The 24,328-nt window shown below is 43.1% G+C and overlaps 1 protein-coding gene across 6 annotated transcripts in view; it reads left to right on the top strand.

Annotated features, from left to right (window-relative positions):
- CARD19 (caspase recruitment domain family member 19) overlaps positions 1-20,403 on the top strand; it is a 37,861-nt gene extending 17,458 nt beyond the window's left edge. For 2 of the 6 annotated variants that reach the window (XM_083421870.1, XM_083421871.1), the window contains exons 3-5: positions 1,700-1,853; positions 11,605-11,676; positions 14,218-20,403. In XM_083421870.1, the coding sequence (XP_083277996.1) occupies positions 1,700-1,853; positions 11,605-11,676; positions 14,218-14,333 (342 nt within the window). In that variant the 3' untranslated portion in view covers positions 14,334-20,403. Of the gene's footprint in view, positions 1-1,699; positions 1,854-5,357; positions 8,151-9,483; positions 9,544-11,604; positions 11,677-14,217 lie in introns of those variants that run through there. The other 4 variants (XM_083421867.1, XM_083421868.1, XR_014506699.1 and 1 more) reach the window with 3 other exon arrangements.
- The last annotated feature ends 3,925 nt before the right edge of the window (positions 20,404-24,328 follow it).

A 24,328-nucleotide genomic window follows, 5' to 3' on the forward strand; every position in this document is an offset into this window, starting at 1 on the left:
TGTGTTCATTCATATTCATGAGGCAGTGTAGTCCTCTGTTTGCAATCCAAACATCCCGTTAGGAACAGAATTTTGTCTGTCTCACCAGATTCAATTATCTCTTTTTGCATTCACAGACAAGTACGCATTTTCACACTAATGAAATAACTATTGGATTCCTAAGAAAAAGTGTGCCGCTGTAAAGACAGATAAATCTTTTTCCCACTGCCTAATGCGAATGTTTATGACTGACGACGCTGCGATCTTAGATTCTTATTTCTGAGCAGGTCCAATTTGTGGCCGGTTAGGCCAATCTCTGTATATCTGGGAATTTTTGTTAAAGAGGCAGGAAGGTGTAGCATGTGGCATTGATCAAGATCACCAAAAAGTTCTTATACACAAACTGGAATTAAGGAAATGGCTGAACTGTGCCATAGATCAGTATACATCACGTCCATGGAACATCCTTATGCGGACTCTGTGCTCGGTCGCAGAATACTTCTGAATACCAATCTTGGCACTATCTGACTGGCCATTGTGGAAATGAGATGCGGCCCTTGATTTAATCCAGTAGGGCTCTTTATAGGCAGCTGTTGACTTGCTGGGAACTGGAGTTGGTAAGAACATAAATAAAGAACATAAGAGCCCTGCTAGATCAGGCCAGTGACCCACCTTGTCCAGTGTCCTGTTTTCACAGTGGTCAACAAGCAAGACATGAGCACAGCAACGTTCTCCCCTCCTGCGTTTTCCAGCAACTGGTATTCAGAAGCATTACTGCGTCCAGCAGTACAGGTAAGGCATAGCCCTCAGGCTTAGTAGCCATGGGTAGTCTTACCCTTCATGAATTTGTCTGATGTCAAGTGTCAGAGGATCCAACCCCCACGGTAGGTTGCCTCTAATGGATAACACAAGGAAGTTCTTGCCAATTGCTTTTTATTCAATATTCACAGACAAGAGGCTTAGAAAGGCAGCCTCTTGGAATAATGGCGGAAATCTCCTCTCCCCTTCTCTCCCACTTCCTTATGCACCATCCCTTCTACGGTTGGCACCGAGGGCCCTTTGCTTCTGAGTCCTTTGCTCTCCTATTTTTAAGGCTCGCCAGTTCTAGGAGATGGTGGGTCTGGAATGCTTTCTAGTGATAACGTGTCAGCCAGCTGCTCTGGCTCTGCCGCCTCCTCCTCTCCCATTATTTCCCAACTTTCCCCCTCATCTTCCTCTGAGCCCCTCAAACCCCTGTTGTAATTCTGAACTGCCTTCTTCTCTGGAAGGGTCAGGCTGGGGAGACGGTCTTCACCATTACTTCTCTGTCCATCTGACCTCTGATCCTCTTCTAAAGCTTATTTGTATATTATTTATATGCCACCCTTTGCACAAGCCATATACAACAAAGACCGATAAGATTAAAATAATATCTAAAATATTTATATGTGATTTCACTTTAGTGCTGAACGTATAGCCTTTTAGATCTGCAAATAGTAGAAAGACGGACACCGCTGCTTCTTTGTCCTATTATGTACAATAGAGAAAGTCTGTTATTTATTCTTATTTGGAATAGCTAACTCTCGTGATCTTACGCTCTGCTATAAAGAACTTTTAAACAAAAATATAAAGCTACATTTATATTCTTTCACGTACCATCGAAGGGAGGCAGAGGTTGCTTTAACATTGGTGTTTGTTTTTTACATCCTTGCTAATAAATGTGTTCCCACCCTCCCTGCAGTTCCGAAATCCCAAAGCTTCACTTCATAGTCGGCTGTCAAACCTTCTAGCCCACTTGCAGAAGGAAGGCGACAAACCCTGTCAAGAATTTTACCGTGCTTTGCAGATCAATGCTGAACAGCTGTATAACAACTTGCCAAGCAGAAGAATTCTAAGTAAGTCGGAGTGCTAGCAGATTTCTTTGGGTGCCCTGTTACAATGCTGCCTCTTCAGGAACTAAATGGAACTTTCTGCGTGCTGTTTCTTTGATATACCTAAAAACTGACCAAATTATATGTGGCAGACAAATGCTTATTTATAGCTGCTGCAGTTGTACATGCACACCAATCTGGCAATTATGAATTTTTGTTTTATATATGAATAATAAATCTGGCAGCTTTGCAACCTTTTCAGATATTTTGTGTTCCCTTTATGAGCTGCAAAGGCTGGATTCCGGACTAAAGTGGTGTTGTTGCCCAGGAAAAGCGATTCAGTGCTTGGCTTGGAGTGTTTTTATTCTATCCAGGGTCTTTCTCCCGCTTTTGCACAGGATCAATGTGAGATTATTTTGAGTCCAGGTTGTTTTTCTATGTAGTCAGCTCAAAACTGCAGTGGCCAACTTTTCTTCCACAAGGGATATCTCCAAGGCCCAGGCTTTTGTTTTCTGTTAATACTTATTTTAAAGGCAAATGTAGCTACATAAATAATCAGCCAGTCATATAAACAACTGAGGTTGATATCGTTTCCCAATAACTTTCAGGGGGATTTCTGTTTTTACCCAGCTTTACTATATTTACTATATTTAAATATTTATTTATTTAAATATAACTGGCTATTACTAATGACTTTGAGAGTCATTAGTAATAGCCAGTTATAGTTAAATAAATAATCCTGTATCACCCTTGTTTCTAAACTCACAGAATGTTAAGCAAGAAAAGTGCTGTGTTCAACTCTAGACAAATGAGATAAACAGTTACAGGCCAGCTAGGAACATACTTACCTCAGCTATATCTAGACTGGTCTGGAATCTATTTAGTCCTTTTTGGCCTAGACAGTTTTGGCATTTTCAGAGTGTTTTGCAGTTGTGTATGTGTGTTGTTAATGCTAGGCATACCGCATTGCTGAAACTGCCCTGTGATTCTTCGGGGGGGGGGGGGTGCATTTGGAAACATGCAAAACTGTTTCGTGGGGACACCAACTCCTCAAACAAAACCACAGTGAGGAAAAAAAGGTGCAGAAAATGACTAAGAGGCTGGAGTAACTCCCCTAGGAGGAAAGATAACAGATTTAGTTAAGTTTAGAGAAAATGTGAGTGAGCGAGGGGAGCCACATATAATCGAGGTCTATAACGATTATTCACATTGTGGAGAAAGTGGATCGAGAGGTGTTTTTCTCTTTCTTTTCTAATCCTAGAACTGGGGGCATCCGGTGCTGAAAGATTCAAGACAGACGAAAGGAAGTTGTAGCACGTAGTTAAAAATATGAAACTTACTCTTACAAGATGTAGTGACAGCCACTAATTTGAATGGCTCTAAAGGATTGGGACGCGGGTGGCGCTGTGGGTAAAACCTCAGTGCCTAGGACTTGCCGATCGTATGGTCGGCGGTTCGAATCCCCGCGGCGGGGTGAGTTCCCGCCTTCGGTCCCAGCTCCTGCCCACCTAGCAGTTCGAAAGCACCCCTAAGTGCAAGTAGATAAATAGGTACCGCTTTATAGCGGGAAGGTAAGTGGCATTTCCGTGTGCTGCGCTGGTGCTGGCTCGCCAGAGCAGCTTCGTTACGCTGGTCACGTGTCTGCGGAGAGCGCTGGCTCCCGGCCTCTAGAGTGAGATGAGCGCACAACCTTAGAGTCAGACACGACTGGCCTGTACGGGCAGGGGTACCTTTACCTTTAAAGGAAGATTAGGCAAAGAAGTCATGGAGGATACGTTTGCCTATCTTATACCCCCAGTGTTAGAAGCAGTCTACCTCTGAATGCCAGTTCCTGGGAATCATGAGTGAGAAGTGTGTTGTTGTGCTCGGAACCTGCTTACAAGCTTCCCATAAGAACCTGGTGGGCCACTGTGAGAGCAGCAGGCCGGACTAGACAGGCTTTTGGTGTGACCCGACAGGGTTCTGTTGTTTTTAAGTGTCTGCCTACAACCTCTGTGTCTCTGTCTCATCCTAGGATCCTAGCATGCAGGGCTGGAAAGGCTGCAACCCTTTGTTTCCCCTTGTGGCCCTGATCCAGTTAGAGGCTCCCGTCCCTGCAGCTGCATTTTTAAAAGTGACCATTCTGTGGTACCTTTACTTCAATGCAGATTACTGTGGAGGGCAAAGAGCTAAAGCCCCTGTAGACCCCTGTGGCGGCGTTCCTATGTGTGCTGGGGGCATGCTGAAAATTTGTGAAAAAACACCCAACCTCCAAGGACACTCTGCTGCCATGCAGTGACCCTCCTTTTTAGGGTAGTTGGGGTTGCCAGCCTGCTGGAAAGCAAGGCCAAGGCCTACAACAGCCCTGTCCTCTTCCATGTGGGGCCCAGAGGCATTCTGGGAAAAGGAATAGGGCAGGTCCAAGTTAATCTTAATAAAAAATGGGGCAGAGGGCTTTCAGCAGGCATAGAAAGGGGGAGGGGGTGTCATCATTATCATTATTTATTCAATTTATATACTGCCCTATACCTGGAGGTATTGATTGACTGAGCCCCCACCCAAGTGTATTCTATTGGCCCCAACCACCACAGTCAGTGACCAGGTAAGGTGGGAGGGATAGTCAGGCAGCATCTGGAGACCCACAGATTTTCTACACCTGCTCTGAAGAATGTCTTTAAAAAATAAATAAATTCACAAAATGGTGCAGGCAAAGTGAAGAAGCACTATCATGGTCTCATTTGGACTCAGCACTAAACCATGGGTTAGCATCAAAAGAATAAACCTTTGCCTTGCGTGCTCCCCCTCCTTTCTCCTTCTCTCCATAGCTGTGAGGAGGAATTTGGAAATTTTCACTTCAGCTCACTTTGTCATCCAAATTATGGTGAAACGTAGTGATGGCTTGTTGAAGCAAACTAACTTCAAACCATAGTTTATAAAGCAGGCTTGTTTCATCTAACCATAGTTAAGATTCGCCACAGTTTAGCATGTCCATAAATAGAACCATAAACTGGGTAATTCAAAATGGAAGTAGAAACCTCTAATCTTCTCAAGCTGCACCATTGCTGTGGGGAGGAATATGTGATCCCAAGGTTTGTGGAGATTTGTTCTCACAATGCTAAGCCATGGTTCAGTGTTAGAGCTGAATGAAGCCAGTCTCTACCATCCAGTTGGTGCCCTTTCCTCTTGTGCAGCCACATACTACATTGTACCAACTCCCTTCTCCTGAGGTGATTAAGACAAAACATGAATCAAATAGACTTAGTTCCTGGAATACCTCTTTAGCTAAAATGGCATCAAGGTTAGTAGTACCAGGCTGCTCTTCCAGAAAGGCAGTGGGGGTGGATAGGAACCAATCCTTGCTATATTATGTCCCTGTGTACTGGGTTACATGGAAATAATTTTCTGTTGTACAGAAGAGCACATAACACTTGTATAGACAGTAAGAAAATAACAACATTCTGGGACTGCTCTTTCTCCTGCACTGAGACATGCTGAATATGTTCAGAGCTGGATTTAATAATCATATTTGTATTCTGTCCTTTCTCCAAGGAATTCAGATCAGCAACAACAACTGTAAGGCAGGCAAGATTGAGAGAAAGGGAGAGGGAGAGAGAGGGAGGGAGAGAGAGAGACTTGCCCAAGGCTATCCAGTGAGCCCAGGGCCATTCTACACACAACGCAGCAGCAAACTCAGATTTGTGATGTTAGGTGTAGGCGTTAACAGGGAGCTGCAGCCAGTCTTGGCTGCCTTTTATATGCATATCTGCACAGTACCTTCATTTTCCAAACATACTTTGTCGCCTTCATTTTAAGTCTTAGGTTTATGCCTAAGAATTTAACAGAAGAGGCATCTCTGAACAGTAAGTTGAAGCTGGTCTTCCCTTGTGCCAGCCCAGCTCCTTAGCCATTGACACCAGACATGGAGAACAAAGGAATTCTGGAAAGTAATGCCAGATTTATGATGCCTTTCGTGTGGAGACTGGCTTTTCCCGTTTTTGCAACTCTGTTTACACTGCAGCCCTCCAGATGTTGTTGGACTCCAACTTCCATCATTTCCAACCAGCATGGCCAATGGAAAGGGATGATGGGAGTTGTAGTCCAACAACATCTGGAGAGTTAAAGGCTGGCCACCCCTCTGATAAAGCACCTCGTACTGTGATGGTGCTACAAGTCTGCAGTCGTATCCACAATTACCTGGGAACAAACCTCATTGAGCTGAGTGGAACTTACTTCCAAGTCAACCTGCATAGGATTGGGCAGTTAAGGTGAAGACCTATGCACATTTACTTGGGAGTAAGGGCTTATCCACACTTAACTTTTACCGTGCACATTCTAGGAACTGGTCCATGCTTTTAAAGCTCCATGTCAGAGCACCCCCCCCCCCAGTAGAAAAACCCACCCTTTATAGCTGAAGCACAACAGATGACAATTCAGGTTTTGTTTAAATCACCTGGAAAGTGTGGATGAAATGGAAATGTGGATAAGCCCCAAGTCTCACAGACCTGAGTAAAACTTCCTTCTATGTGGACATACATAGGATTGCACTGTTCATGAAATGGAACCGCAGTATCATGGGAAGAAATCAGTCTTTGGCTTTGACACCTGTGGCTATAAAATACCTAGTTATGTTCACTTAATATATTTCTTTGTGTCATAGGAAAGATTAATTCAGGAGCTGACAATGTATTTAGCACCAAGGGCCCATATTAGAAATATATCACGGACTGGATGGTGTCAGCTAATCTGAATCTTTGACTCAATACATTAGCAACCCAGTTTGCAAATTGAAGACCATGGTTGACAGCCAATGGACATATTTCTTCAGCGATAGCCTTTGTGCCAATTACACATTGCTGAACTAGCCAGAAGTTAACTGTCTTCAAAAGCCAGCATATTTTCCAGAACTCTGCTTTTCTGACTTTCAGAAACCATGTAGTACTGGAAACCTTTAGCCTTTGTGAGAACGCAAACATTAATTGAGTCCATCTGTAGCTGAGGGGCAGCATGTTCAAGTAAGAAAGTGAAAAGATCAGTCGCAACAGATACTTTTGGCTATGTTTAAAGGTGAAGTAGCTTCATTCCAAACTTGAGTTCTAGGCCATTTTCCACTTGTGTCAAATAAACCTTTTGCATGATGCTTTCCAGCAAGCAGTATGCTACACTGCAGCTGTGTGTAATGAAACCCCAGAGGACTTCATCCCAGTTGCAAAATGCCTTCAAGTTTGAAGGAGACAATTCACAACTGCAAAGTCCAGTGTTCCTCAAACTCGGGTCTCCAGTTGTTGTTACACTACAGCTCCCATCAGCCCTAGCTAGCAAGACCAGTGGTCAGGGATGATGGGAGTTGTAGTCCAACAACAGCTGGAGACCCAAGTTTGAGGAACACTGGATCCCTTCCCACCAGCCATTTTCCCTCTAATACTATTCCCGCATGCACACTCATAACTGCATTTTAGCCTTGCTAGTATTGTAGCCTTCCAGACTCATCCATACCTGGCCAACTTGGGTCTGGGAAAATGCATGGAAAAAGAAGTAGGAGGGAAGAGGAGTTTATGGGGAAAGTGACTGGTGTTTAAACAAATGTTTGAGAGATGCACAAATTGCACGTTCCAGCTCCATTCAAACCAGTGTATTATCAAATGGTGCCAGGAAAATGCTTAACAGTTTGAGAGAAAACGAAAAACACAGGTTTGCTCAAGATTCTTCTAAACACAGGCATTTATCTCGCTATGCATCTTCTAGACTTGATGTGCACATAAACTTTTGAGATGTCTGCATTGCACATGAGCTGGGTGAAAGTGGAATGAAAATCAGCGCTTGCGTTATTGCAGCTAAATTAATCTTTGTCGTGCCAAGCAACCTGCTTCACCAGATGTTCCTGATGTTGGCTGAAAAGTGTGCTTGAAAGCGTTTTTCAGAAATTGGCAGGGTGGGATCCATGTGGCAGGCTGGTGCACAGCACTCCAATGCTTCTACAGAGAGCAGCATGAAGGTTGATCTGCAGGTGCAACTAAGGAGAAAAAGTCCTTGGAAAATACCACAAGGTGTCAATTGACTGTAAAGAGCACAAAGATTTGAGTGACCTTGGAAGACAGCAATTGTTGGCTTAAACAATGGCATTGCCTGTAATTAAAACTTATTTAGCATGGAAAGAAAATAGATAGGTGGTTTAATACTCGGCCTATCATGAAAGTTCTCTACCACCCCACTTTTAAATGTTGTTTGTTTGCCAACTTTGCATATGAAACGCACAAAGATGATAAGCTGGTTGCCTTTGGCCCTACACTTGCAGATCAACCTATATAAATGTTTAAGCCGATGTATTTTACCACTGCCTTTTGTTCATATTGGGGACCCAGGTGGCGCTGTGGGTAAAAGCCTCAGTGCCTAGGGCTTGCCGATTGAAAGGTCGGCGGTTCGAATCCCTGCGGCGGGGTGCGCTCCCGTCGTTCGGTCCCAGCGCCTGCCAACCTAGCAGTTCGAAAGCACCCTTGGGTGCAAGTAGATAAATAGGGACCGCTTACTGGCGGGAAGGTAAACGGCGTTTCCGTGTGCTGCGCTGGCTCGCCAGATGCAGCTTTGTCACGCTGGCCACGTGACCCAGAAGTGTCTCCGGACAACGCTGGCCCTTGGCCTCTTAAGTGAGATGGGCGCACAACCCTAGAGTCTGTCAAGACTGGCCCGTTCGGGCAGGGGTACCTTTACCTTTTTTTGTTCATATGTCAATGGCCATAATTATACCAGTGGTATTAGGAGACCCCTGTGATTCGTCACAGGTTACCCAATGAGAAGATCAATAGTAGTCGACATTATTGAGCTTTCCCTAGAATGCACAACCACAGGGGGTATATTGGTTGTGATCTAGATGCACTTTTAGCCTGCCCAGAATCTGATGTGAATGGAGTGTCTCCCTAGAATACTCCTCTGTCTTCAGTGTTCATCTGCCGCACTGAGGGGTGCTATGTCAGCTGTGCAGGAGTCCCTTGGTAGACAAACCTGTGTGCAATGGGCTCCCATGGGGTAGAATGGGTTGCTCAGTTTCAAGTGAGTTAGAGGGGGGCAGGACCGCTCCTTAGCTGCTTCTTCGAGAACAGCATTATTTGGCTAAAACTGGAGGGAATCAGGGAGAGCATGGGTTGCGGGTGTCATTAAGGTAAGGTTACCAGATGTCCCTGTTTCCCAGGGACAGTCCCCGGATTTACAAATCAGTCCCCTGACAAAACCCATCTATTTAGTAGAAAGTAGAATAGTGTCCCCGGATTCATTGAATAAAATCTGGTAACCTTACATTAAGGTCACCCGCACTCCTGTCATAATTTGAACACTAACGTCACATAAAGTTGGGATGGGGGAATTAGCAGCCATTTTATGTTGCGTTATTGTATTACCATATTTACTCAAATCTAATGCTCATCTTTGTTGGCCAAAATACGTTGCGAAAATTAAGGCGCACATTAGATTCAATGGCACAGTGACATTCGCCAGCAAATACTTTGTTTTGTTTCAAGGTTCTGAAAATTGAGGTGCGCATTAGATCTGATGGCGCATTAGGCTCGAGTAAATGCGGTACTTTGAAAACTGGTCCTTGCTTTCCTCCCACTGTGCATGACATGCTTCAGACGTGTGTTGCGCTGAATATTACACTAACTCTTTGGTGTGTTGCTTTTGTTTCTAGAAACCTCAGATTCCACAGGGATAAACCCTGAGAAGGAGAAATGTATTCTAAATGACAGGGGTAAATAATGCGTGTAAAGTATTGTTGGCTAAATCAATATTGGACAGTAAGGTTAACAAGGAAAATAATATATAAAAATATATGTTGCAGTTGAATGTCATGATACTAATTCTAAGTGTGTTTGCTCTGGGCATGTGCTTTGGCTTTAATAAATGAAAGATATACACGTATAATCAAGATTTTTTCCCCAGTAGTAATTTCTGGGTTGTTCAAACTGATGATGATTATTGTTATTAATTAAATTTGCTTGCTGTCCTTTATCCGAAGATCACAGAGCATTTCACAACATAAAAATACAAAATACATAATAAAACAAAAACAAAGAAAAACCCATAACCACTTCCCATTTTCTGTAATATAAAATCCAAAATTTTCTAGGGATGTGTTTAGGAAATAATCTAGACACCACTGCAATTAATAGGCGTTGTGCAAGAGCTTGTTGACCCCATTTATCTCACTGGGGCATGCACAGGAAAACTGTGTCCCTGATCTCTAAAGTACTAACTACAGTGGGGCACAGCCTTTTACATCACATTTGTGTTGGCATTTTTAAACATTTGCATAGGCTTCAGTTAGTTTCTACCTTTAAGTGGCGACTCAATGTTAACCCATGCCCATGATTTTTCTTGGTACAGCTGCTGGGTTTGTTTTGTGGAGCTTCTGAGTTTGCAGATCTGTGCAGTGGATAAGCTTAAGGCAGCAGTGCAAATAATATTAAAGATGCCTGCTCCACTCAGCCGAGCTGTTCCACCCTCCTAATGCTCTTGCTCCCTCCCTTTGGCCCTCATTGTGCACATTTAAAGCCAGAAGGCAGGGCGGGGCACCGGGCATGCAGTTACAGTTAACGTTGCATCATGGAAATACAGAGTGCAGTGATCACCTGCACACTCTTGGCTTTTCTGTTCTAAAACCTCCTTTTTAACAAAGTTAAATTTTGGGTACAGTCAGCACTGCGCCCATGGACCCTGCCTTGACCTCTACACATTCAGAGATGCTGTTTTCACAGAGCCTACATGTGCATATGTCTGAAGGCTCAGGTATGCATGACCCAGGACCCTGGGAAATGAAAGGTCGTTTCTGTGCAAAGGGTGCCTTTGAGCATGTGGAGGGCAACGCTGGGACTGCTCATTTGGACCCAAATAGCATATATGGGGTTCTTAGGCTAGGAAGAGAGAAGTAGCCCTTTTTGTTCTACTGCTAGAGCAGGTGTTTAACTGCCTTATAATAGTTGCACACAAAACTCACATAGTTAAGGGTAGAAGGGAGGCTAAGGAGGGGGGAAGGGAGAAACAACCAAAGACAGAAACACAGGATGGTAGAGTTGGAAGGGACCACAAGGATCATCTAGGCCATCCCCCTTCAATGCAGATGTATTTTGCCCACTGTGGGGCTCGAACCCATTACTCTAATATTAAGCATCATGTGTTATCCTATGATCATCATAGAGAAGCCCTGTGGTATTTCTATAGGAATCATTTGGTTGCTTGAATAATGTTTTAATTATTATATTCACATAAGTAGCTAATGACAAGCCTGATTTAATTTTAAAGGCTAGAAGATATTAAAATTTCTGGGTTATATCCATTGTTGCATGAGCAGGCAGAATTTCTCCTTCCTCTCCTCTCACTGCATCCCACCAGTTGTTCTCCAGAGGTTCCTCACAACCCTTCAGAGCACTTTTGGGATATGCACAGGAGAAGAGGAAGGGGAAATTCCAATTCTCAGGTGGAATTCTGCTCCATTTATACAAGGACACTATTAAATGCCACCCTAAAATTTCTTCTCTTGCCCTGCAAGTTTTTAATAAGGATTAATTTTTCAAAAAAAGAAAAATAAGTGGGCTACAAGCAATAGAAACCTTCACAATGGTAATAATAATTGTAATAAAAAATAATTGCTGCAGGAAATGATGATTATATATTATAGTAGATGAAGCCCAAAGCAAACATAATTGTGCCAGTTACATTTGAATCACTGTAGTCACAGTAACAACAATGATAACTGATGAACCATTAATTTGAACACATAATTTTAATCCTCTGCCGGTTTTTTATTCTCTAGGTCCTACATTCTTCCTTGCCTGTTTCAGCATCGCCGCAGGATTAGCTTTCTACATGTATTGCTGTAACTCAGGTAAATAACTCTTGCGGTTTTTTCTTTCTTTCTGAGAGGATGGGTTTAGTAGTTGTCTTGTTAACCTGTTTATCTTGGCATAAAACATGTTTTGGAAGTGTTTTTGCATCAGGAACATGAAAGAACACACCAGAAAAGGCTGATGTGTGGGGCCCCAGCTATATAATTCATGGCTACACATTTTGGCAAGACTGACAAGTTCTTCATAAGCTGCCTGGAAGTCAGAAATATAAACTGGGTGAGGAAGATATGACTCTTGTCATATACCTTGACACTACAGTAAGAGCTGTTCGACAGTGGAATTTGCTGCCAAGGAGTGTGGTGGAGTCTCCTTCTTTGGAGGCCTTTAAGCAGAGGCTTGACAACCATATGTCAGGAGTGCTCTGATGGTGTTTCCTGCTTGGCAGGGGGTTGGACTCGATGGCCCTTGTGGTCTCTTCCAACTCTATGATTCTATGATTCTATGACTACATGTGCATTCACTGCAGTCTCCAGTGTGGTGTCATGGGATCAGTTTCAGTTGATGTAGCCTGATGGTGTCTACAAGGGGCCTACAGCAACACAGCCAACAGATGACACTTACCCATCCTGGCTTGCTGAGGGGGTATGGCTGGGGGAGATCCAGGATGTGGTCAACACATCTTTGTGGCCCTGGACATTTTGAAAGAGGTGGTGATCTGACAATTCTGAAAAAGCCCATCTAGGTCCCACTCTGGTTTGCCAGAACAAGTACCCCCCCCCCCCAACATTTGTGGCACAACTGTTGCAGGTATTCTGGAATGAAACCAATTATCTTGATCCATTCCAGTCTGGATTCAGATTTGGTTTTGGGGACTGAATCGGCCTTGCTTTCCCTGATGAATGATCATTATTGAGAGAGGGGCCCTGTTCTTCTTATTTAATCTTTCACTGGGTTATACATACATACATACATACGTTTAATGGATTGCCTTTTACCTGAATCTCAAGGTGATTTACAAATGTATTTAAAAACTGATTTGCATTGGCTCTGATCCTAACTCTCAGGTTATTTTCAGGTAGTTACATTCAGTGATTGTCTTTCATGCCCCCAAAAGTTGTGCTGTTGTGCCATCTGGTCCCTAATGCTATGTAACACCTACATGAAAGCTATTTGTGGCAAGGTTGTCACAGGTATGCTGATGACACTCAGCTCTACCTCTCTGTAACATCTGAATAAGTTGAGGCAGTGTAAGTCTTGGACCAGTGTCTGCAGTAAGTGAGGGAATGGAGGAGGGTTAATAAACTGAAGCAGAAATGGTGTTAAGTAGTGGTTCAACCTAAGGGACGCGGGTGGCGCTGTGGTCTAAACCACAGAGCCTAGGACTTGCCAATCAGAAGGTCGGCGGTTCGAATCCCCACGACTGGGTGAGCTCCCATTGCTCGGTCCCAGCTCCTGCCAACCTAGCAGTTCGAAAGCATGTCAAAGTGCAAGTAGATAAATAGTTACCACTCCGGCAGGAAGGTAAACGGCGTTTCCGTGCGCTGCTCTGGTTCGCCAGAAGTGGCTTAGTCATGCTGGCCACATGATCCGGAAGCTGTACGCCGGCTCCCTCGGCCAATAAAGCAAGATGAGTGCCGCAACCCCAGAGTCGGTCACGACTGGACGACTAATGGTCAGGGGTCCCTTTACCTTTACCTAGTGGTTCAACCAAGTGGACATATGCTAAGGATCACTACATTGGTGATCAGTGCTAGATAGAATTGAGCTCCTCTAGTAGCTGAGGAAGTTCTTTCATACAAAATCCCCGGTCCTGGTTTCCTCCCACAATTATTATTTTTCAGCAACCTAATCTTGGGAGGCGTGTGTGTGTGTTAGTTTTTGTCTATTGTTGGGTGGTTGGGAGTCACGGAAACCCTTGTTGATCTACTGCAGATTACACAGAGATCAACCAGCAATTTCCAATCCACTTCTTTCTGCCTCTGCTCTACCGTGTGTGGCCTTGTAAACAGAAGTGTTCCTTTTTTGTTTAACCCTGTGACCCATTTATTATTTGGGCTTTTTTTGTGGTGATTCCTTAATCCTGTACTGCTAGTCTTGGGAAGCTTTCTGTATGAGTTTGGTAATATGGAAAACAAAGCGTTTTTGGGGTCCAAACCTGACGAGGCAAGACCAGTGGGAAAGATACTCCATAGTACAAAATCATCAGGCTGGTATAAAACATGCGGAAAACTTTTTATTATCCCTACAATTTGGTTGTCAAAGCTGCGGAGTTGATTTATAGCTAATTGTAGACTTCAGCAGAAGCAGTGATTTGAATGAATATTTTATTCATGACAAAAATAATCAGTCACTCAAAATTAGGTGAAGAACTCTTCTTTTTACAAATCACAATTTCTTCTGTTACATAATTTGCAAGTCATAGAATAGAGCAATTCTCCTTGGCCAAAATTCCGGCAAGTTTTTTTGTGTGTGTGTCAAATATCATTTGTGGAAACAAAACCCATTATGGCTGCAAATCTGACTTACTTCAGCTTTTTTCTCATTTCCATCCCCTCCCCCCTGTTCATGTTTCATTCTAGATTCAAAAGTCCTAGGAGGAGCCAAGAAGATACTGGGGTTTTCTCCAATCATCATAGGAAGACATGTTAGGAATATTTGCATGTTGTACATGGAAGACGCACCAAGAAACAAATAAGCATAAACTGGCTCACCAGTCTAGCATGAAATTTTCCTGCCGGCAGAAGAGCTACATTGTCAAAAGATATGCTATTTTCTTATACCAAAGATATAACCAACCTGTGGCTTCAGCAGTGTATATTTGCTGCTTCCAAGGGCTTTCAAAGGGTCAGCTTTATATGCCTTTCCAAGGGTCAGCTATATATGCCTTTTACTTGTGGGAGTGGATGTTTTTATTTTTGTACAAGCTTAAACTATTTATCACTTGAATTTAAAATAATAATAATTTTTAATGCAAGCTTTTAAACATGTGCCCTAAGTCATTGCAAAGTCTTAAAAGTCCTCCCATGTCCTGTATTTGTATTCTATTCTGGTCTAGAGGCCTACCAAAAAGTGATTCCCTCTCCAAGATAGGCAGAGAGCTTTTGCTCAGTGTTTGAACCCTAATACCTGCTGGCTGGGGGCGGGCGATCTTTATCCAGACAGCTATGAAATCCACATAGAAGGCCTCTGCGTTTCCCTGCTTCACAGAGAACAAACAGAAGGATTCCCCTGAATATCAGTGTAAACTTTGTGTTACTGCTGGTTGAAGTTTCCTCAGAAGACATCATGCTTGGTGCATCAGTTAATCCATTAGCAATGGTGGGAGATCCTCTGTAAACTCAGGTGGCTTCAGACAAGGGAACCTTTTTTAAAAAATGCTAACTTTAGAGCAACACTTGAAACAAATTAACTTCTTCTTCTTCTTCTTCTTCTTCTTCTTCTTCTTCTTCTTCTTCTTCTTCTTTGTTTTAAATGGTAGACTACATGTTCTTTCTGTACTTTGTGTGCAAGAATTCAAAAAAACAAACGCCTGTCTTTTTGTTTGCTAGTCCATCTGTGCAATATTTACTGCCTATCCTAGGCCAGATTCCAGGTGCCCTGTTTAAGGTAGGAGGGGAGGGGGAAGAAATTTAGCAGGGTCAAAAATCCTGACCTGCATATGTTCAAGGCTAATTTGAGGAGGGTGGATTGTGCATTTTAAGAGCTTTTGTTTTTGTACCTCATGATACCTATAACAGTGTTACTAGTAAGGCAACATCAACAACAAGCACCACCACAACCCTAAACCAAAGCCACCCCCCATGCTTTTTTGAAGCTGGGTGGGACCCACATTAATTGGTGCCTCTGGAATGTGTACCTATTCTATAGCACCATCTCATTGTTTGTGAAAACTCTCATAAAACCAGTGAGCTGGCCAGAAATAGAAAGATTACTAAAGCATAACTTGTGGTCTGAAACGTGTGTGTGTGTGTGTGTGTGTGTGTGTATGTACATGTACATGCAAATATTCTCTCATCCTCCCTAAATGATTCTCTGCTAGGTTTCACCTTCTTTGTGTAGGTTTCTAAGGACAGTTTTCGTTCGACTTCCAGAAGGGTAGTTACGTTAGTCTGTTGAAACAAAAGCAGTAAGAGGTATTGTGGCACGTTAACAGGTTTATTTATGGCATAAGCTTTTTTAGGACTAGAGCCTACTTCATGATTGGATGAAATGGACTCTAGTCTATGATACCTTGTGCCATAATAAATTCGTTTTTTTCTTTAATGTGCCACAATAATAGAATTGTAGACACCTCATTGTTTTTTCTTTTGCTAAGGGCCGGATTCAGACACAATGTGAACATGTTTAGGCATGTGGGTGCTTCCCCCCCCCTTAACCCTTTCCCTCTGACATGAACTGGCTAATCTTTACTATGGTTTAAGCATACAGTACAGCCTAATTTCATAAGCAACAGTTTGAAGTTTCCCTGTTTCAATACACCATTGTTTTGAATGAAAGTGGAAGCTTCTGGTTTCCTCATGGGTGTGTAAGGGAAGCTGATGAGTCTGAGACTCAATGTAATTATTGAGGCCATAAAATGTGGGAAGGTGGAGAATGACCATAGGAAGCTCTGGGGCTGTGGGATTAGGCTTTTCATGCTGTTTGTATAATTTAAATCAGAACACCATTCATAGGTGCAAAAAACTTTTTACTTACCAATTTTCACTATTGCTCGGCAGACCTTAAAGTTAAAATGACATCATCAAGGTTATGATGGATGGATGGGTTTTTTTTTTTTTTTTAATTTAGCCTCACTTGTGTTGATTTATTTCCTTTGAGATATCTGCACTATTGTGTAACTTGAACAGGCATTTGACTTTATGGCTATAGCCATAGCCTCTTTTCAGGGTTTACCTTACAGATATATCAGATATAAGGTGTCACGGCCACCTAAAGAGACTGAGCAAAAACAGCTGAGACCACACCCAGCAGCAGCTTCATCTACATGCATTTCCTAGAATCACCACGAGAGGGAGAAGGAGCACCACAACCTGTGTGTGAATTACTTTGCAATAAACTACACACAGCTTTTTGCATGCATTGCAAGAGAGGCCAGTATAGAAACACTAGATTGTTAATTCAGTCTTGTTCTTAGCTTGGCTAAGAGAAGCACTGTTGTGTCTGTGCTGGGGAATTCTAGTTAGACATGTTCCTTTCATCAGATTTATGTTCTAGGAAAGGCATAGGCAGTCTTGGCCCTCCAGATGTTTTGGGATTACAACTCCCATCATCCCTGACCACTGGTCCTGTTAGCTAGGGATGATGGGAGTTGTAGTCCCAAAACATCTGGAGGGCCAAGTTTGCCTGTGCCTGTTCTAGTATTTCCTGTGTGGATTGAAAAGAACACAGAGGTTTCAGATATGCCAACAGAGAGGCACTTGGATTTAATGTTAGCAAATATAATTTAAAATGAAACATCAGTTCACTTACTGCTTAGGATTTAGGCAATCTGTATGGAAGAGTTTAAAAAAATTATCTCCCTATACTCCCCATGTTATAAAGTAAGAATTAGACCTGTCAACTGAGCTGTGTTTCTGATTGCTACCTGGATTTTCCAATTAAATAAATGAGTCTTAGTTACAAAATAATGTCTTTTAAATCGAGGCGTCAGCCACTTATATTCTACACAGCAGTAGGAGTCAAGTGCTTAGCCGTTAGTCATTTTAAAGACAATCGACAGTTTTGAGATAGGAGTATCTAATTCCTAGTGTGGAAAGGATATTGTCCACTTAACCTTTTGGAAATAAAGATTTTGACCATCTGGAAACTAAAGAGCTTCTTGCAGTCATGGGGGAAACTGGGGTCTTGTGGAGGCTCCTGGGGCAGAGTGGCGTTTTTCACTTAACTGCCCTGTTCCGTTTCTCATGTCGCTCCCAAGAGACCCAGAAGATTTGAGGGACAAAAGAGCTGCAGTTAAAAAGGAAGATCAGTGAAAACTACACCCCCATTCAATTAATAGGATTATTCTGTGAACAGACGGCTGCTTACAGGACTCTTCCACCAGTGGAACCTTAGGAGTTAAGTCAGGGGATTTATTTAGAAAAAGGGTATTACTTATGTTTCAGAACATGCTGTAATGGAGGCTGCGACAGGGCAGTGTGTACCTCAGAATTCTTAGAAATCTCGAGCAGCTTCAAAGTTTACTTTTAGTATCAAAGTTAAAGACAAATAAATCAGGTTTGAAAGTTAAGCTATGGCTCCAGCGAGGATTGAAAGTAGTTTTAAAGTGTCACACTGGCTATGTGGCCAATATATCAACCAGCTCCAAAGTAAACAACTCACGCCATTATGCTAGAAGCATCTAGAAAGAGAAATTGCATTTTTTCTCTCTGAGCAATACTGAGAAGAGTTAAAGAGCAGGTAGAATTCCGGATTTCTCTCTCTCACACACTCCTTGCAGGGACAGGGAATAAAGCATTTTGATGTTGTATATGTACATAGAAATGCCTGGGTCTTTTATGCATTGTGTCAGACAGAGGCTCACTTAACATGTTGCTTCTGTAGCCTACTTGCAAGTACGATGCCAAAATGCATGGTTCAATCTTTGGGTGAAATGATACCTAGCAGAAAGGCACATACTTTCTGGATTTCATTTCCTCAAGTCTTCCCCCACACCAGCCCCAATTATATATTCCTGTAACTCAGGATAACATTTGCATCTGATGGACTGTGCTCCATAAAAGCTTGTCGTTGTTGGCATCTGTCTGTCTCGAGACAGTGGAGTGTGCCTCTGTGCCTGAAGTCAAATCACTGCAATTGCAGCTTAGAAGTGACATCTCCTGGGTGCAAGCCTGGGCAGGAGGTATGGAGCCTCCTGGGTTGCCCGGACGACAAGATCGAGCCTCACTGATGTCAGTGACAACCTTAAAACGTACTGATTGTGTAGTTTTGTATTAACTACGGACTAATACTGATTTTGGCGAATGCTTTCTTAATTTATTCCATCCATTGCTGGGGAAGGAAAACCCTACCCTCTCCAGTTTTATGCAAATCTGGCTTGTTCTGGTGATGCTTTTTTTTTTTTTTTTAACCCTAGGAGGGCTTTCTTGCCTATAGCATCAAGGTTTCTATTCTGCTCAGTTTGTGGTTTGTACTCCTGGAATATAGCTACCCTTTGCTTTCAAAGGCAAAACTGTGGAATAGCTGCTCAGCAATGCTTGCCAGCTCTGTGTTCTTGGCACAATTTCCGTCTCTTGCATGTTGCTGCTGGAGGAGCACTGCCAGTGACGTGTTTTTGTGTGCATTCAAGCAGGATGAAGGCAGGGTCCAAACCAACTCGTTTTGTTTGTCGCATTGTCCCTGGTTAAATTTTAGATTACTGTCGTGATTTGACCGCTAGCGGTGCTCTGTTCTAAATGTTGTGTGTTGTTATTAATGTAACAATCAAAGTGCCTCACAATGCTTTAGAGCTGGGTTATTGTTTTCTCGACTGACTTGCTTCCAGAGGAGAAGAACAACTTCTAACCAAAATCATTCACACAACCAAATTGGTGTGTTAAGGTGGCGGGTTTCAAAAATCTAAGGAAGCTTCACACCATCCCTTCACCATGCAGTATTTATTTACCTGTTTATTTCTCCGCTCATATTTGCCACATTGTTCTAAAGCTTCTCTTTAAGTGCATTGGAAGTGGGTGTGGGAAATGTTACTCAACTGAATCAATCATTGTTGGCCTAAGGCGTTTCAGACCAGCCCTGGCTGAACTTCCCTAAAGGGCTGTTACAACTCACATTCTCAGCACATATTGGTTGTATATGCTGACTTGGAGAAAGAAGCTCATATGAATAGATGTTTTGGCACGATGAACATGCAAAGGGAATAATGTTTAAATGACAGGCCTGCAGTTGGATTTGCACCAATTCAGGTTGAATAAGGGCACTACGCTGATGTAAACATGTCTTTGCTATCAATAAATATGCTAGTGGTGAAGATAGTCATAACATAAAAACAGAATTCACAGCAAGTTCTCCAGTAGCTCTGCAAGGATGCCTTCGCAGCAAAATGACAGGTATGCATGCCAGCAAATCAAATGCTGGCACATGTTTCATATAGGGATTGGGGAGTGTTCTTGGCGAAGGTGATTCCGTATGATCTAGTTGAGCTTCCTGCATTGCAGCGGGTTGGGCTAGATGACCCTCGGGATTCCTTCTAACACCAAAATTCTATGACTGTGTGACATCACAGGCTCATCTGCTTGGAATTTGCAGAGCCTCTCCCCCTGAGCTGGACCCTAAGGAGGACTGAGTATAAATTAAGTGAATGCAGTGATGTAGTTTTCAGGGATGAGTATCTTCACTCTCAGATTCTGATTCTCTCAGGTATCTGCTGCAGCTCCTACAGTATTTGACTTGATTGGGGGCTCAGATTCCATTTCTTAAAATGAATCCCAGGGTTATGTCTATTTCTAAAAAAACAAAAACAAAAAACAAGAAACCTTAGATATAAATATCACTTATACAGCTTTTGGGGTCTCTGTGTGCACAAATTTCCAAAAAAATAATAATCAAAGCATTTGACACTTTGGAGTTTTTACTTATTTCTGATAATGACATTCTTAAGTGTATGGCCAGTATGAGCGAAAGAAAACAAAAACCAAGTTTGTGTAATGTCCACTATAAAATGCTTCTTTCTTTTTTTAAAAAAGTAATGTTGACTGAACATGGTTGTGTGGCTTTAAGAACATTTGTGTTAAAAGCAAAATAAAAGTGTCTCCATTCAATCTTGAAAATGATCTCTCTTTGGAATCTGCTTTTTAGTATGTTGTATTTATTAGCATTGCTGGATAGCAGGTTTTTTCATACAGGGCTGACTACTTTATTTATGTATTTATTTAAAGGTTACTAGGGCTTGGGTTTGGGGAGTTGGGTTTAAGCTGGAGATCTGACAGAATGGATGCAAGCCATAATTCTCCACTGTTGGAATGACGATAAAGCCCAGTCAGTTTGAAGGGAATAAAAAGGGGGGGGGGCAGGCAGAGGTGGAGGTGGTTGAATTGTGGCAGGATAACAACCTCAGGGGTTGGGAGCACATATGTGCTGAATGGAAGAAGTGGAGGCGAGTAAGAGGCATTGGAGCAAGCATCAGAGGGGACCGAACACCCTCCAAAATTTCACTGAGAACAAGGATGGGTGAAGACCCAGTCATCTTAGGTAATCATCAGCCTTACAGATGGGTTCTTGCGTATTCTCCATGGTCAGTAATACCTTTAGGGAGTTTGGCGCTGTGGGTAAAACCACAGAGCCTCTTGGGCTTGCCGATCAGAAGGTCGGCGGTTTGAATCCCCGTGAGGGGTGAGCTCCTGTTGCTCGGACCCTGCTCCTGCCAACCTAGCAGTTCAAAAGCACGTCAAAGTGCAAGTAGATAAATAGGTACTGCTCCAGCGGGAAGGTAAACGGTGTTTCTGTGTGCTGCTCTGTTTCGCCAGAAGCGGCTTAGTCATGCTGGCCACATAACCCGGAAGCTGTACGCCGGCTCCCTTGGCCAATAAAGCGAGATGAGCGCCGCAACCCCAGAGTCGATCACGACTGGACCTAATGGTCAGGGGTCCCTTTACCTTTACCTTTTATGCCAGCTGAGGCTTCCTGTTTCTTTCAATACAGGATCTCACCACATCTAGACTAAATTATTGCAAGGCACTTCCCTGTCTCTGAAGACTTGTTTTCAAAACTTAATTTCGTCCAGGACACAGTGGGAAAGCTGTTAAGTAGTATTGGCAACAGGGCTTGTATTTTGCCAGTACTTAAAGGAGCTTTGCTGACCTCCATTTTATGTGTCCAGGCACAATTCGCTGTGGCGACTTTGACCAATGAAGCCCTAAATAGCTTGAGATCTGTTCCCATTTGAACCTGCCTCACTATTAAAGCTCTCCACCCTTGAAGGGAGGTGGCTGGCAGTAAGGGACGGTGCCATTTCACTTGTGTTACCTTGTCTGTGGCATTCCACCCCTCACCCCACAAAAAAAGTCTATTCACCAAAATGCTCTTTGGTGGTGTTGAAATGCCAACTAAAAATGCCTATTTATGCGAGCTTTAAATGGGATATAAGAGTAATCTGATATTTTTATTTAGTGATTTAGCACAATTATATACCACTTGGTTGTCACAAAACCTCTAAGCAGTTTACAAGAAATGCTAAATTTGTTTTTTAAAAAAACGTTTGAAAATAAATAAAATTAACAGTAAAAAAGTTTGAAACAGGTCAGCACCTCAGTTTCTGAATAATAATAATAATAATAATAATAATAATATTTTTATTTATACCCTGCCCATCTGACTGGGTTTTCCCAGCCACTCTGGGCGGCTTACAGCACATAAAAAATGGGGGGGAAAACTAGACATTAAAAACTTCCCTAAACAGGGTTGCCTTCAGATGACTTCTAAAAGCCACGATAGTTGTTTTGTTTCCTTGACATCTGAAGGGAGGGCGTTCCACAGGGCAGGTGCCACTACTGAGAAGGCCTGCCTAAACAAAAAATGTTTATTGCAATTAACCAAAGTAATGTATGCTGCCTAATTGTGGTAAAACCCTAAGCGGTATGCAAGAAATATTACAATTATCGATAAAAAAGTTAAAACAATTTACAACATAAAAAAAGATGTGTAGATTTTGCTCCTAAATTGCAGTATGCCATAGCATCCTCCTCCCTGTCACCAATTTACAAATGTATGTTTCGGGGGTTGGGGTGCAGAATTTAGGCCAGTTTTAGCTTGGCACTAAATAGAAGAAAATGTATAGTGACTTTTGTGTACTTCATGTTGTCAAGAGATAGTGCTAAATGGTGTCTCCCATAACCAGGACATTGAGCCCTGAGGCAGGAAGTGCTGACAATAAAAACGTGCTTCCTTTTGGGTAATCGTGTTTCTTCATAGTTGGAATTTTGTTTTATGAGGCTCAAACTACCACGCAAAGGAAATGGGAGGCGTTGAATGGGATATTCTGGGGAGATATGAGGAAACGGAACATGAGAGATAGGCATAGTGAGCAGGAATGGCGCAAATGTGGAAACAGCGATAATGTAGAGAGCAGATTAAACAAAAAAAAAAGTTGTAAGGGAAGCAAAACAATACAACCCTTAAGTCACTTACTGTGCAGATTCCTGTAAAACGAGAGGTTTCTTAGCAGTGTTAGCAGCAGCTTATTGCGGCTGCTTTAGTGCTCGTTCGGGAAGTGGGGATTATGAAACAAATCCTATAATCTTGGCCACCTTCGCCATATGAAATCATAAGGGCTGGAGGGGCTTTGTCAGCTACCTAGCCCAGAATCTTTGGCCCTCCAGATGTTGCTGAATTACAACCCCATCAGCCCCAGCCAGCATGGTCAAGGGCCAGGGATGATGGCAGCTGTCAGCAACATCTGGAGGGACACAGGAGCCCCATACCTGATCTAGTCCAACTGCCAGCCTAGTAACAGAGATTTCCCAATTCTTGCTTCAGTGGTTCCAGGTGCATGCAGGCACCTGTCTGTGTTCTTCTCCCAGGTGTGCATAGGGAGGTAAGCAACACAGCTCTGTGCCAGCCCCAGGGCCCAGTCCATTGCTGGCTTAAATAAAAGTAAGTTTGGGGATTGTACTGGGCCAGTGGTGGGAAACATTCACAACTGCATATTATGGCATCACTAAGAGGTTGTTGCTGGGAGCAGCCTGCGACAGACTGCAGCCACCAGGCGATGAGGCTTTTCATAATAGGAAGATAAAAAAAGAAAACCGCAACCACAGAGCGACTTGCTAACTGCTGTATATCCTATATCAACCTGCTCTTGAAGGCCCAGTCGCAGGGCATGTTAAAAGGAAGGGCAGAAATTACATGGAGGCAAATCTCAAGCATTAGGAGATAGTTGGACTGTGGAACAGGCTGCCTTGGGAGGTGCTGGGATTTCTCTCACTGAAAGTATTTAGGCAGAGGCTGGACGGCCACCTTTCAGGGATGCTGTAGGTGCAGCCTACATCAAGCAAGGGTAGCTTGGATGACATCTGAAGTCCCTTCCAACTCTGTGATCATGTGTAAAGTCAGCAAGGTCAGCTGAGAAGGGATTACAGAAAAGAACAGGGGTATGCTTCAGTGGGCCATATTAGCACAGTTTCTGGCACTGGGGTGGGGGGAACGGAGAAGTTACAGGGTAAAGGCAAGGCAAGAATTCCTTGAATGGGAAACAAATGAGAGCATTTTAAAGCTTTGTTCTCCTCACCAAATGTGTTTCTATCTCACCAGACCATACTTTGTGGAGAAAGTCGATCGGAAAGAGCCAGTTCCTTGAATACCTGATGAGGTTAATGTTGTTGTTGTTTAGTCGTGTCCGACTTTTCGTGACCCCATGGACCAGAGCACGCCAAGCACTCCTGTCTTCACTTACCTCCCACAGTTTGGTCAATCTCATGTTTGTAGCTTCGAGAACACTGTCCAACCATCTCGTCCTCTGCCGTCCCCTTCTCCTTGTGCCCTCAATCTTTCCCAACATCAGGGTCTTTTCCAGGGAGTATTCTCTTCTCATGAAAAGATCTTCTTCATGAGAAGATAAGGTTAATAAAGGTAAAGGTACCCCTGCCCGTACGGGCCAGTCTTGACAGACTCTAGGGTTGTGCGCCCATCTCACTTAAGAGGCCGAGGGCCAGCGCTGTCCGGAGACACTTCCGGGTCACGTGGCCAGCGTGACAAAGC

The sequence above is a fragment of the Podarcis tiliguerta genome (assembly GCF_965153285.1).
Source record: "Podarcis tiliguerta genome assembly, chromosome: 2".
Lineage (NCBI taxonomy): Eukaryota > Metazoa > Chordata > Lepidosauria > Squamata > Lacertidae > Podarcis > Podarcis tiliguerta.